Source organism: Macaca nemestrina, chromosome 17 (assembly GCF_043159975.1).
Source record: "Macaca nemestrina isolate mMacNem1 chromosome 17, mMacNem.hap1, whole genome shotgun sequence".
Lineage (NCBI taxonomy): Eukaryota > Metazoa > Chordata > Mammalia > Primates > Cercopithecidae > Macaca > Macaca nemestrina.
This window is the reverse complement of record NC_092141.1, coordinates 88,794,261-88,807,999: the sequence shown is the minus strand read 5'-3', so window position 1 is coordinate 88,807,999 and position 13,739 is coordinate 88,794,261. Positions and strand designations below refer to the sequence as shown.

The following is a 13,739-nucleotide window of genomic DNA, read 5'->3' as shown; positions in this document are numbered from 1 at the left end:
ACACCCATTGCAAACAGATTTTCCAGGGGATTTTCAAAAGGGGGAGGGTAGAGTGTCGGGAAGCTCAGCCCCTTCCCGGACAAGGGGACTGGCCGGGACAAAGTTGCTGCAGACCTCCCGATGGTCCGACGGCGCAGGTGGCCGGTGCGGCGTGGACGGGTGACTGCCACCTACAGCGCTTCTCGCACCAGCCTCGCGACCCCTCTCCTTCCACAGTGGAGCTGTCCCGCGCGACAGTTCTTCGCCCTGGGCAAGAATGCCAGGAAAAAGCCAAACACGGCAGGAGAAAAATATTTTCCTGTACACCCACCCAGCTGTTATAAACCCTGAGAGCCGGCCCCCACCCCCTGCAACTAGTTAGGGAAACTAGGCAGGCGTCGTGCCACCTTGCTTGCTCCCCCCGCACCCCAACACTCAGGGAATCCTAGGTTTGCACCTCAAGCTCGTTAGAGATCAGTCGCAAACCCAACACCTCTGCTGCCACCAGAAGACAACCTTCACCCCTACACCCCTGGGGAGGGGCCACGTGGGTCTCCGTGGGCAGGAGTCGCCGGGCAGCAGCAGCCTCCGTGGTGCAAGAGCTGCAAGGTGATAATGAAATGGAGTCCACGTGTGCGTTCAACACCAGACCGTCTTCAGGCTTCTCAGGGATTCCTGGGCGAACACAAGCCCCGCGCAGGCTCCTCCCTCCCCTGCTCGCCCAAGCCTCCGCGCGGTCCCCAACAGACAGCCGGGTCGTGTGTCAGGGCGGTGGTGGAGACCCGGATGGCTCTTTGCCCGCCCCCATCCCTCGCTCCACTCTCGCTCGGCTTTTGCTCTTTTTCTTTCTCCGTGGACGCTCAGCCAAGGGATTGCGCAAGCTTCCTGCTCGCGGTCCTTCAAGAGCCTGTAGCCGGGGCCCAGACACACCCCAGGTCAGGCGCGCCCCTGCCCCTGCCCCTCGGGCCGCCCTGTCCCCTCCCAGGTCCCCCCACCCCGACCCCACGGAGCTCGCGGGCCCTCGGCGGCGCCCTCGGCAGGCCGCATGGGGCGCAGCAGCTCCACCAGCCGGACGCAGGAGCCGTGCGCAGGAACGCGCCGTCTCGCCGCCGCCGGAGGTGCCAAACTTCACACTCGCGGCTGCTCGGGCCGCGTCAGTCCAGAGGGCCTTGGCTTGGCCGTCTGTCGGGAACAAGGGTCCGCGGACACATGGCGAATGCGTGGCTCCTCGGTTATTCCGTTCATCTCCCCTTTGCGCTGCCCGTTCGTCCCCCGCTCAGCCTCAATCTCTTCCCGGCCCTCCGAGGTCCCTCTTTCCAGGCCTTTCCCTGGACCCCACGAAGTCCCCTCGGGCCCCCAAGCGGACCTCGGCCTCCTGCGCCCATTCTCTCTGCCTCCTGTGCCTCTCGCCTAGCTTGACTCTGGAGGCGGATAGAAATAGGACATCTCGCCCCGTCAATAAAGAGGACCAAGTGTAAATTCGGAGCCCTTGAGGATCGAGGTGAGATCGTATTTGGAGTCCTTTCTGCTGAGGTTCTTGGGTGCCAGGGTCCCGGAGCTGGCTGCTCCTCGGTCCCGTTCCTCGTGCATTCTTCAAGCTCTCTTTGGCACCCAGTCCTCAGCCTTCTCCCCGCCCTGTCCCTTTCCCTCCTCGCGCTCCGAAATGCCCGGAGCCTGGAGGCGAGGTGGGGCCCGCAGGAGGGCGCGAGCTGCCCCTGCCCCATTCCGCCCCCTGCTGGCGGGGCCCGCGCGTCCCGGGCCGCTGGTGACGCAATTCGGTGCAACTGGGAGCGGCGGCGGATGCTTCCGTGGCCCCCAGCAGGGGTCCCGGGGCCGTGAACACTGAGAACGAGCTGCGAGGGGGAGGCCCGGGCACCAGGCTGCGGGCGAGGGGTCGCTGCCGAGACCCTCCCGGGCTGTCAAGCTCTCCGCCCGCCTCCGCCCCGGCGGACACACCTCTCCTTCCCGGTCCCGCTCCCTCTCTGCAGCCTCCCTCTCCCAGGCTCGCCGATCCCTCCCCCCTGCACCTCCCCGGCGCCCTCCCCTCTGCGTCCCCCACCCGCGCCCTTTCCTCCTCCCCCCGCCGCCCAGGCCCGGGGCCTCCGGTAGGCCCGGCTGCGCCAATCCGCGCAGCGGCCCGCCCCCTGACGTCGAGCTGGGCCCGGCGAGGCCCCGCCCGCTGACGTCCGGGATTTGCATGAGTTCTTGTGCAGCCGCGGCCCGGGCTCAGTTGTCTGAGCGAGCGCGAGCCGGGAGCCGGGGCGGGCGCGGGCAGCGGCGGGCCGGCCGGGGTGTGCGGGGCGAGCGGCGGCGGCGGCGGGGGCGCTTCGGCCGGGGCGGCAGCTGGGCGCCGGCGGGAGCTAGCAGCGTCTGCAGCCGCGCCGGCCGCCCGCGCCCCGGCGCGCTGCGGCGGGGCCATGGAGCTGCCAGCTGTTGGCGAGCACGTCTTCGCGGTGGAGAGCATCGAGAAGAAGCGGATCCGCAAGGTAGGGCGGCGCGGGGGCGGCGAGCGGCGGCCGGAGCGGCCCGCGAGAAGGCGGGGAGGGGGTGGGGAGGCTGCGGGCCGGGCCGGGGATCCCGCGGAAGCTGATGGAGTGCTGTCTCTTCCCCCCAGGGCAGAGTGGAGTATCTGGTGAAATGGAGAGGCTGGTCGCCCAAGTAAGTCGCGGCGGAGGGCGGGGGCCCGGGACCGAGGCGCGGGGCTTGGGGCCGCGGACCCGCCGAGCTGCTGGGGGGGGTGGGGGGAGCGGACGGGAGGCGGGGTGGAGGTGGGGTGGAGGCAGGAGGGGGTGGGGAAGTCGGTGGCAGGCACTGGGGAAGCCGAGCCGCCGAGCCCGAGCCCGGCGCCCTGTGTTGTGCTCCGCTCTCCGGGAAATGCCATCACTAATTTATGCACTAAAAGGAGCCGGAGGAGCTGGAGAGACGCGGGGCCGAGCCGGGGAGGCCGGCGGAGGGAGGGAGGGCTCAGGCACTGACTGATGTGCAGCAGAAAATGGCTCCTTTCCCCTTTCCCTCCACCGAACGGCTCCATATTGCAAAACCAAAAAAAAAAAAAAAAATTAAAAAGCGACGAAAATGCAATTGTGTGCCTTCTCCCTCCTAGTGGTGCAGGGAGGGGAAGAAGAAAGGCAGAAAATGTTGGGAACTGTCACTGCAGCGCTTTTGGTGGAGAATTTTTTTTCTTTAATTTGAAATGCGAAGGCACCGGATGGAGATAGACGCGCAGGCACACGCACACTCACACACACACACGGAGGCATATTTTTGTGTTGCTGAGTATTTGGGGTTTGCTTGCCCGTGACAGCAGGCTCCTGGGCCACGAGGGGGTGTGGGGGGGGCGCTTGGCTGTTGGTGATCGGATTAGGGGTCAAATGGAGAACGACTGAAGCCCTCGCGGGGACTCGGGGCTGGGGAGAGGAGGGGGACTGCGACTTTGCATTTCGGCTGCTTTGCACGCAGGGTTCCTGGTGAGCAAAGTGGCTTTGGAACATGTCGCAGTAACATGCTTAAAATTCTTGACAACTGCAAAATAAACTGCTAGTTTCATTTTCCTTACCCCTCCCCTTTCTTCCCACCCTTGCGTGTTTATTTGAGGGGGGCAGTGTATCAGGGATTATGTCAGGCCTGCAGAAATCTACCCTCCACATCCACAGCTAAATGTTCATAAAGACAGAGTAGGGCTTTATGTCACTCCCCACCTGGAGGCCTCGGCAAAGCTGGCTTTTTTTTTTTTTTTTTTTTTTTTTTTTTTTTACACCGTGTCCCCCTCCCTTTTCCCTTGCAAGATATAACACGTGGGAACCGGAGGAGAACATCCTGGACCCCAGGCTGCTGATCGCCTTCCAGAACAGGTGAGCGTCCCCCACGCAGCCACCGCCTGCCACCCGTGACCGTATATGGGAATGGCAAAGGGGGCGACGCAGCAATAGGAAAGGGGCGGGTAGGGAGTTGGTGGGAGCCCCCTCCCTAACCGGCCTGGATGGGCACGCTGCGGCCCCAGCTCCTCTAACCAGCGTCCTTGGCGGTTGCTGCAGCTTGGAGTGGGGGCGGGGCAGGGCCAAGGAAGGCCAGGCTTTGGTTTTGGGGGAACTTTGGGAAGGGTGTGTGTGGGTGGCCCTGCAGCTGCCCGGAGAACTTGGGGCTGTGCCTGGCTCCCCAGGGGCCCCCCCTGTTGCAACCTGGGAGCCCCACCCCCGGAGCCTAGGTGTTGCTGTCCTGCAGCCACTGGCCGCTTGGCACCAGCACCTCGCGGTGCAGCTCTGAGGGAGCTGGCATTGTGAAACCGCCCGGACGTCATGGAACTGAACTTAACCTGTTGGCGGCTGGAGAAAAGTTGACATGGCCTTAAAAGCTGCACCCACACACCCCAGGGAATTTAAGCTTGGTCAGGAGTAGATTCCATAGGGTGCTGGGTTGCCCCCCACCCTGACCCCACTGGGCTGTTTGGTAGGGCAGGGCCACCCACCCTCAAGGCAAGGGGGCTTGACCCAAGGGCCTGGGGTGGGCTCTGCCTGGTGGTGGAGGGGTGGCTTCTTCTGGGGACTCATCCTCGTGCGCACGGTTGCTTGTCACGCTGCAGCTGCTGCAGCTGGGTTCGTTGCCGGTGGCTGTGGTTCTCTGTTTCGGAGAGGGTAGAAGGGGGAAGGGCGGGGAGGGGAGGAGCAGCCGGGGCCCTTGGAGCTCGGCCACCCCGCTGCCTTCCATCTCTCCTCCCCCTTTTATTTTGCACTATTTCCTGTGGCGCATTTGGCGCTAAAACTGTAAACTGTAGACCCTCTGAGCTAGCCACCGGCGGGGCAGGGAAGTTGCCCTTCTGCAATGCAGGGGGGCCCAGAGCCGGGATCCTGCCCCATTCCACCTGGGAGTTCACCACCCTGTAACCATGTCAGCAGCTGATGCCACGTTGCATAATGGGCCCCTGAAGAATTAAAACACAGGCTGTTGCAATGCCACGCAACTTCAGAGTCAGGCCCTGGCCCCCACCCTGGGGCATGTCAGAACTCCCCAGGGTTAGTCCAAAGGGGCATGGGGGTGGTGGCTAGAGTCTGTGAAGAACCCGTTTCTGGCCCAGGAATGGGCTGCAACTTTGGCAACTCTAGAGAGGCATTTCCCACTCTTCTGTGGAGGGCTGGGTAGTGCCTGGGAAGATCCAGCCCCCAGCTGTGGATCACCCTTAGGCTGGCCTGAAGGCAGGAGCCTGGTGGCTGTAGTGACCGGTGCCTCCGCCCATGGGCTTTATTAATAATTTGGAAATTGAGACGGCCAGAAGCCAGACTCCAAGGAGGAGGTGGTGCTTCTCCTAGCTGCTCCAGCCACGCCCACCTGCTCAGCTGGGAGGAGCCCAGGGTTCACCAGGTGGCTACAAACCTGGCCAGACCCTGGCCTTGGTGGCCTGCCCCCGCCCCCAGCCCCTAATTGGCTCATTTGCCGCTGTGTAAACAAGGGCGCAGCCCCTCCCCCTGTTTAGTGCCTGGCCTTTAAGAAAGAACCCTCCCTTCTGCCGGAGGCACTCGTTATCGGAATCTTAATGAGGTCATTAGCATCCCGCGCTTCTGACGGGAGGGATGAGGTCGGCGCACACCTCGCTTGGGCTGGTTTGTCTTCCCTGGACCCCAGTGTCCACTCCGCTTCGCACAGAGCCACAAGTCCAAGGCTGCGGGCATGAGTGCCAGAGGTGCAGCCCTAAGCTTCTGCCTCCTGAGCACAGAGGTGGGGCTTGGGGGGTGCTGATTCAGGTGTGGGCATCAAAGTGGGGGAGCCCTTCGCCCAGGACCTCTTGGGCAGAGAAGGGTTGATGCGAAGGTTGAGGGCACTGAGGACTGACCCGCCCTAAGCTCTTGATTCCTCTGTGTCCTGCCAGCCCTACCTGATGCTCTTTGAAAGTGGGGGGCCATCACCGAAGATTCCGGAATTAGCGGGGAGGGGGTGACTCAGAGGCTAACAGCACTGCCCTCTGTTCCCTCCCCCTCAGGGAACGGCAGGAGCAGCTGATGGGATATCGGAAGAGAGGGCCGAAGCCCAAACCGCTGGTGGTGCAGGTGAATACACGTGGCCGCCCCCGGGGACCCCCTTGACATGTCCACCAGAGCTGCCTCCAGGCCCGGGGATGGGGGGGGGGTTCCTCCCAGCACCCCAACCCCGCTTCCTTTCTACTAGACCTCCCACCTCCTACCCCCATGAGGCAGCTGCGGACCTGGTGAGGGCTGGGACACTCCAGAAACTCCCGGCATGCGGTGGGGCCGGCTTCCTCCCTCCTCTTACCCCTGCACCCGTTCCCTCAGGTGCCTACCTTTGCCCGTCGTTCCAATGTCCTGACCGGACTCCAGGACTCCTCCACTGACAACCGTGCCAAGCTGGATCTGGGCGCGCAGGGGAAGGGCCAGGGGCATCAGTACGAGCTCAACAGCAAGAAGCACCACCAGTACCAGCCACACAGCAAGGAGCGGGCGGGCAAGCCCCCGCCGCCGGGCAAGAGCGGCAAGTACTACTACCAGCTCAACAGCAAGAAGCACCACCCCTACCAGCCCGACCCCAAAATGTACGACCTGCAGTACCAGGGCGGCCACAAGGAGGCGCCCAGCCCCACCTGCCCGGACCTGGGGGCCAAGAGCCACCCGCCCGACAAGTGGGCGCAAGGCGCGGGGGCCAAGGGCTACCTGGGGGCGGTGAAGCCCCTGGCTGGTGCGGCGGGTGCTCCAGGCAAAGGCTCCGAGAAGGGCCCACCCAACGGAATGATGCCGGCCCCCAAAGAGGCTGTGACGGGCAACGGGATCGGGGGCAAGATGAAGATAGTCAAGAACAAGAACAAGAATGGACGCATCGTGATCGTGATGAGCAAATACATGGAGAACGGCATGCAGGCGGTGAAGATCAAGTCCGGCGAGGTGGCCGAGGGGGAGGCTCGCTCCCCCAGCCACAAGAAGCGGGCGGCTGAAGAGCGCCACCCCCCTGCCGACAGGACTTTTAAAAAGGCGGCAGGCGCAGAGGAGAAGAAGGTGGAGGCGCCGCCCAAGAGGAGGGAGGAGGAGGTGTCCGGGGTTAGCGATCCGCAGCCCCAGGATGCCGGCTCCCGCAAGCTGTCCCCGACCAAGGAGGCCTTTGGAGAGCAGCCCCTGCAGCTCACCACCAAGCCCGACCTGCTGGCCTGGGACCCGGCCCGGAGCACGCATCCGCCCTCTCACCACCCGCACCCGCACCCCCATCACCACCACCACCACCACCACCACCACCACACCGTCGGCCTGAATCTCTCCCACGTGCGCAAGCGCTGCCTCTCCGAGACCCACGGTGAGCGCGAGCCCTGCAAGAAGCGGCTGACTGCGCGCAGCATCAGCACCCCCACCTGCCTGGGGGGCAGCCCAGCCGCCGAGCGCCCAGCCGACCTGCCACCAACCGCCACCCTCCCGCAGCCCGAGGTCATCCTGCTGGACTCGGACCTGGATGAGCCCATAGACTTGCGTTGCGTCAAGACGCGCAGCGAGGCCGGGGAGCCGCCCAGCTCCCTCCAGGTGAAGCCCGAGACACCCGCGTCAGCGGCGGTGGCGGCCGTGGCAGTGGCAGCGGCGCCCACCACGGCGGCGGAGAAGCCTCCAGCCGAGGCCCAGGACGAACCTGCAGAGTCGCTGAGCGAGTTCAAGCCCTTCTTTGGGAATATAATTATCACCGACGTCACCGCGAACTGCCTCACCGTTACTTTCAAGGAGTACGTGACCGTGTAGCTGGAGGGCATCGGAAGGGGAAGCACCATTCCCGCGGAGGGGGGCGGGGGGCTGAGCACCTGGGGCCTCGGGGCAGACTCCCCTCTCGCCAACCCGCCAACCGCGAGAGACCCGGGCTGGCCCCCAGGGTGAGGACGCCCGGAGCGGAGGTAACCATGCTCCCCCTGCAGCGGCTCAGACTCGGGCAGAGGCCCGTTCCACGTGGTGCCGGCGGGGCTCGCCCTCTCCTGCCCTTCCCTGCTGGAGATGGACCCCCGGAACGAACAGGGCAGCTCTGCGCCCGGCCTCAGAGTTCTAGTATTATATTTTAACCGTGCTAACTTGTCAAGTGCTGACTCTACTCCCGTTTGTACGTGGTGTTATTATTGAAATGTATTGTTTGAGCTCAAAAGGCCCGACCACCCCTCTTCGGGCTGCTATATATATATTTATTTGTAGGTATTTATATATTGAAATATAAAAACCTAGATTTATGGAGTTTCCTCTAGATCATGTTATATTCTATATCAAACAAACTATTTTCTTTTGACCTTTTTTCCCCTCCATCCAGTATTTCGGTTGACTTCATTTTCTCCCCTCTTCCCGTTCCAGGAACTGCAATACCAGTAACCTTGGTATATATTTTTTGATACTGTACACATGGATGTGTTGTTTCTATGTGCAAAAAAAAAAAAAAGTTTGTTAAAAGGCTACACGAGCTCTCTAGAAACTGCTGCTACTAGAAATGTCTAAACTATAAGCTTCCAACTATTACCTGCTTGAATGTAAATATTAAATGGAGATGTTGAAGGTGCATTTTCGCTGTTTGAGATGAGCTCAGAAGGAACGTCGGAGGCAGGGAGGGGCCGGACCCCTCTGGCCACCAACTCCGCCTTCGAGCCCTGTGCTGAACCTTTGCACCAGCAAAGTGGGCTGGTTTTGCGGGCCGCAGCGCCGGCGCAGGAGGGTGACCCCGCTCCCTGGGAAGTCGAGAGGCGCCCGGCTGGAAAGGGGAATTCCTGCGGGGGGGTGGGTGTGGGAGCCGTCCCCGCCCCCAGGGCTTTCCAGCCGGCGGTGCCCACTGCACTGGCAAACACTGCGTTCTAGGTAGGGGAGGAGGGGGTGCAGGGGTGGGCGGCGTGGACACGCGGGCGGGGCTAGTCCCCCTCGCGGCCCCCACCGGGCAGCGGCTGACCTTTGGCTCTCCTCCCCTCCAGCCCCCACCCTTGGGGCTCAACACACCCCGGCGCAGGCCCTGGCGGGACAGGGAGGTTCCTTAATAACCGCGCCCGGTAGGGCAGGTTCCGCGGGGCGGGGACCCCCAGCCTCTCCGCGTCCCCGGCTGGCATCGCCGGCCCCGCCCCACCGAGGAAGCTGCCGAGGCCCTTGCTCTTCGGGCTCTCTCCCCGGAAACCACCAGGCCAGAGGCTCCCACTAGAGGCGCGGCGAACGCGGCCGGGGTGGGGGGCGGGGGGCTTCCTGCAAGATGGATGGGGACGGGGAGGAGGGCAGGCGAGCGAGGCCTGCCACCCCCACTTCCTTAGCGAGGAGAACTGGGACTCCTCACCCTTCTCCCTTGGGGTGGCAAGGCCAGGGCCCTTGGTGTCGCGTGGGAGGAAGGGGTTAAGGGTCCGGAGGGGGCGACGGGACTGGGCCGAACTCTAGAGTGCGGCTCAGCTAGCCAGGAAGCCGCGACCCGGGAATGCGGCGGCGGTGGCCAGCTTTCTGCAGACGCAGCGATCTTCCTCCTGGTCGAGGTGGCCGCACAGGGCCAGGGAATGCGGGGCTGGGGGCCTGGCAGGCGCGGGGCTGCTCCCGGCCTCCGAAGCCCTTCCCCTACCCACTTGGGACCAAGGGGCCCGGGCCTGTGCGGGGCGCCAGGGCGGAAGAGGTCAACGTGGTTCAGAGAGGTGGGGGGTGGCGAGGTGGCGAGAGAGCCAGTGTGGGGAAGGCTGGGGAGAGATGAGGGCCAGGAGGGCGGGGAGGCCTGAATGCGGACAGTGTGGCCAGTGTTGGCTGCAGGCCACCAGCGGCTGGACGTGGGGGAGGGGTGCCCAGCGGGGGGGGAGGGGAGGGGGAAGGGAAGTTCTTTAAAAAAAAAGCCGTTAGGAGTTTCTAGCCCTGGCTTTTGTGAGTGGTCCCTCCCACTCCCCCGTCACCCCAGCCCCATTTAGAGTGAGTTACACACTCCCCTCCCCCTCCACGGAATGAATGTCCTTTGCCACCCCTGGAGTGGAAGGAGGGTGATCTTGCTTCTGGCAAACTGCCTGCTGGGCACGAGAATTGGGCCTGTCCTTCACTGGCTGGTACACAAAGGCCCATGCCAGGCATGGACGTAGTCTCCCTGTTTTTCTAGCTGAGGAGAACTGAAGACTCAGGATGGGAAGGGAAACCTCTTGTTCAGGCCCGCACAGTTAGTGACCGGAGTGACCCTTAGTCCTTGGTGGTGTTCCCCACCCTGTGGGTGGCTTCTGCCTGGCTGGGTCTGGGGGTGGGAGGGGGAGGTAGAGGATGGCACTCCCACAGAGCAGGGATGGAAACTGTTCCACTACCATTCCTGGAAAGGCATGGCCTGCAGGTGGCCTGAGGCCTTCAAAACCAGGCCTGCTAGCAGAGCCCTCGAGTGGAGAAGGGTGGTCCTGGGCAGAGCCTGAAGCCTGAGGTCAGAAGGCAGACAACGGGCAGAGCTGCTGGGATATCAGCCTGCTGCCAGACCTAACAGAGTGCCTAAGACCCCCTCTGCCCCTAGAGTGTCCAAGACCCCTCTGTCCCTAGAAGGAAAGGGACATTTACTGACCTGAGACATGCCAGGTGCCACTGGGCTTGTGGCTCTTGTTCAATTCAGTCCTCACAGGGGTTGGGCTTCCCTGTGGGAGGAGAGTCTGAGGTCCTGATAGGCAGACAGCCTGCCCAGGTTCCATGCTTATTCGAGAGCCCAGCTGGCTGCTCCACCACCTGCAGGGAGACACCCCATGGCCACCTGCCCCAGGGCCTCTTAGACACAGGCCTTCCAAGGTGTCAAGGGTTTGGAAATGCTCCAAGGGGGTCAGGGGCCCTGGCACTGGGACAGGAGGGTTTCTCCTCAAAGGGTCTTTGGGGTGGGGAGAGTCCAGCTGCCCTGGTTCTCCTGGGTGTAGACTGCCTCTTCCTAACCCTGGATGTCCCTCAGTGCCCAGCACGTCACAAGCAAAGGGTAGTAAAACCTCTCTTTGAGCCCAAGCTCAGGGAAGAGAAGGAAAGCAGGTCTTAACCTTGCACACTGGGAAGCCTACGTGTCAATTTTTTCCGAAATGAATCTTTCTAATGGGGCTGAGCCTCCAGCATCCAGGCTGGAGTTCGCCCAGCGCAGAGAGAGAAGCACTTGTGTATCCACCCCTGAAAAGCGAGCCCTGCCTGCCCCAGCCCCGCCCCAGTCTCTGGTCTCGGTGTAGCCTGCCCCTCCCCCAGCTCATTTGCAGAAGAGCCAAGTTCAGCCTTTTAGCATTTGCTCCATCCCTGGATCCCACTGGGGCCAACGGAGAGGAGATCCACAGATCCAGGGTGCTTTGGGTCCAGTGTTGGCAGATTGAGCCAATAAAAATCTAGGGCGCCCAGTGAAATTTGAATTTCAGATGCATAATGCATAATTTTTTAGTGGAAGTATGTCCCATGAAATGTTGGAGACATATTTCTACTTCTTAAAAAAAGGGATGTGTTGTTTATGTACAATTCAGACTTTAGTTGGCCATCCTGGATTTTATCTGGAAGCCCTATTTTGGTCCTGTGTCGTCAACAGGATCAGTCCCTGCCCACAGGAATGTTCTAGTCCAGTAGGAGAGAGAAGGCACAGGAAGCTGAAAGCCACCTGTCCTGCCACTGTGGTTATGATACTGCATGTTGTCAGGCATAGAACATGCTGGATGACTGCATGACGGTAGGGTCCTCACCTGGTGTTTAGTGGGGGCTGGGTAGGGGTTCTCGGGTTCTCTGTGCATGCGATACAACCCAGAGAAGTGGGGGAGACCAGAATGGGTCCCTCTGCCATGTGGCTCATGTTGGGCTCCTCCCCCACTCCTGCCAGCACCAAACAGCAAACTTCTAGAACAAACAAGGGAGACTTGGCTGGTGCACCAACTCCCCTCACCAGAGAACCTTTACCTGCCCACAACTCCCATTTCTTGGTTACCTTAATGGATGAACCAAGATGGTGAGGATGAATTGGGTCGGGAGAGAACCTTGAGCACTCCTGGAAAACCCCCTAAGTAAACACACAGGTTGTCTTTTCACCAGGGAACAGTAAACATCTTGTGTCAGATCTAAATGCCTTCTAACGATTTCTGGCCTGGAGTCTTAGTTTGACTGAGGTATGGACACACAGTCATATTTACCTCTAAAGAACTCTCCTGACCCCTCTCCCTCTCTCTAAAGCTCTCTGCCTTCTTCCCTTGGTTCCTGCTGGGGGGATTATTTGTGGATCTGAGACCTCAGCCTCAGCCTCCCCAACTTTATCCTGGATCCCTAAGAGTGACATTGAGAGAGTTAGGACGAGCCGCAAATTGGCAAGCCTGCACTTGGACAAAATCAAATCTTCTTTCTTCTCCAAATAAGCGTATTCTCTGGTTCTGTGCTCTGGTGGCTGCTCCTCTAAGAAGGTGACTGCTGGGCGGAGGAAATCCTACTGAAGGTTGTTATTCTTGGACACAAGTGTCTACTTCCTGTAGCCGCCACACCCCCAACTCCCTCCTCCTGCTCCTCTCTTCCCTTTGCAGTAAATGATAACAGTTAACATTGATTGAGCTTACTATGTGCCAGGCACTTTAGGGGGATTATCTCATTTAATCCTCACATCTGGTGAGGTGGGGAATGTCATTGTCCTTATCTCACAGGTGGCAATATGGAGCCTTGAGTAACCTCCCCAAGGTCAAACAGTCGGTCAATGAGGAAAGAAGGATTTAGAGCTAGCATCATCTGCCTCCCAGGGTCCTGCTCCCAATTTCCAGGTTCTACGAGTCCTTCAGAGGCCAGCTCAGGCCCCATCCCCTCCCTGAGGTTGTTCTAGATTATTCCAGCCTTTACCAGGGCCTGCTCTGCTGAATTATTGACCTATTCACTGTTTACTGCCTCCCACCCCCGCCCACTACTCATTGTCAATCAATTGCACATTGCAGCACACATGTGTGCATGGGCCTGGATTCTCCAACTAGACAGAGACTGGAGCTCCTGAAAGGAAAACAGTGTGTGTTGGGTGTCCTCTCCACTCCCTCAGCTCCTGCACAGTTCTTAAATAGAAACCTCAGAATCTGATGCCTTGTGTGTGTCTGTATGGAACTGTGTGTGTGTGTGTGTGTGTGTGTGTGTGTGTGTGTGTGTCTGTGAGAGAGAGAGACTGGGGCTTTTAGGCAGGGAAGCCAGTTCCTGCTCTGCAAGCCATTAACATCACCCACAAACCAAGGGCCCAGGGCTGCCCTGAGGAGCTGCAGCATTCAGGAGACTCATCTCCCCCCAGCCCAGAGGTTGTTCCCTCTCTCCCTACCATGGGCAGAGCAGACACATGCACAGTCAGCTGCTCTGGGGTCCTGCTGCCCCCTGGCTCTCCACCTGATCCATTTGTGAGAATTTCAGGAGACTCCAGGTAATTATGTAGTAATTGAATTTGGGGAAACAGACCCTAAGGATAATCCTGGAGTAAGTTCCAGAAGGCTCATGGTGGAATTTCTGTATTTAGCCTAGTGGTACATGTTATACATTTCTTTTTCTTTTCCTTTTACTTTTCTTTTTTTTTTCTTTTTTCTTTTTTTTTTTTGAGACGGAGTTTCACTCTTGTTGCCCAGGCTGGAGTACAATGGCGTGATCTCTGCTCACTGCAACCTCCACCTCCCGGGTTCAAGAAATTCTCCTGCCTCAGCCTCCCGAGTAGCTAGGATTACAGGCGCCCATCATCGTGCCTGGATAATTTTTGCATTTTTAGTAGAGATAAGGTTTTGCCATGTTGGTCAGACTAGTCTCAAGCTCCTGAGCTCAAGTGATCCACCCGCCTCAGCCTCCCAAAGTGGTGGGATTGCAGGCATGAGCCATCGCACCTGG

At 60.5% G+C, this 13,739-nt stretch overlaps 1 protein-coding gene across 1 annotated transcript; it reads left to right on the top strand.

Annotated features, from left to right (window-relative positions):
• The first annotated feature begins 2,206 nt into the window (after window positions 1-2,206).
• LOC105469264 (chromobox 4) lies at window positions 2,207-8,492 on the top strand. The gene is made up of 5 exons (XM_011720107.2): window positions 2,207-2,465; window positions 2,594-2,637; window positions 3,765-3,830; window positions 5,951-6,017; window positions 6,261-8,492. The coding sequence occupies exons 1-5, from the start codon at window positions 2,397-2,399 to the stop codon at window positions 7,695-7,697; spliced, it is 1,683 nt and encodes a 560-aa protein (XP_011718409.1). The 5' UTR covers window positions 2,207-2,396; the 3' UTR covers window positions 7,698-8,492.
• The last annotated feature ends 5,247 nt before the right edge of the window (window positions 8,493-13,739 follow it).

What these genes read in the sequence shown, in the direction of transcription:
- LOC105469264 (XM_011720107.2), top strand. Translation starts at nt 2,397, where the DNA reads ATGGAGCTGCCAGCTGTTGGCGAGCACGTCTTCGCGGTGGAGAGCATC. An exon ending in TGGAGAGGCTGGTCGCCCAA is followed by an intron (nt 2,638 to 3,764) that starts GTAAGTCGCGGC and finishes TTCCCTTGCAAG; the next exon opens with ATATAACACGTGGGAACCGG. An exon ending in CCAAACCGCTGGTGGTGCAG is followed by an intron (nt 6,018 to 6,260) that starts GTGAATACACGT and finishes CCGTTCCCTCAG; the next exon opens with GTGCCTACCTTTGCCCGTCG.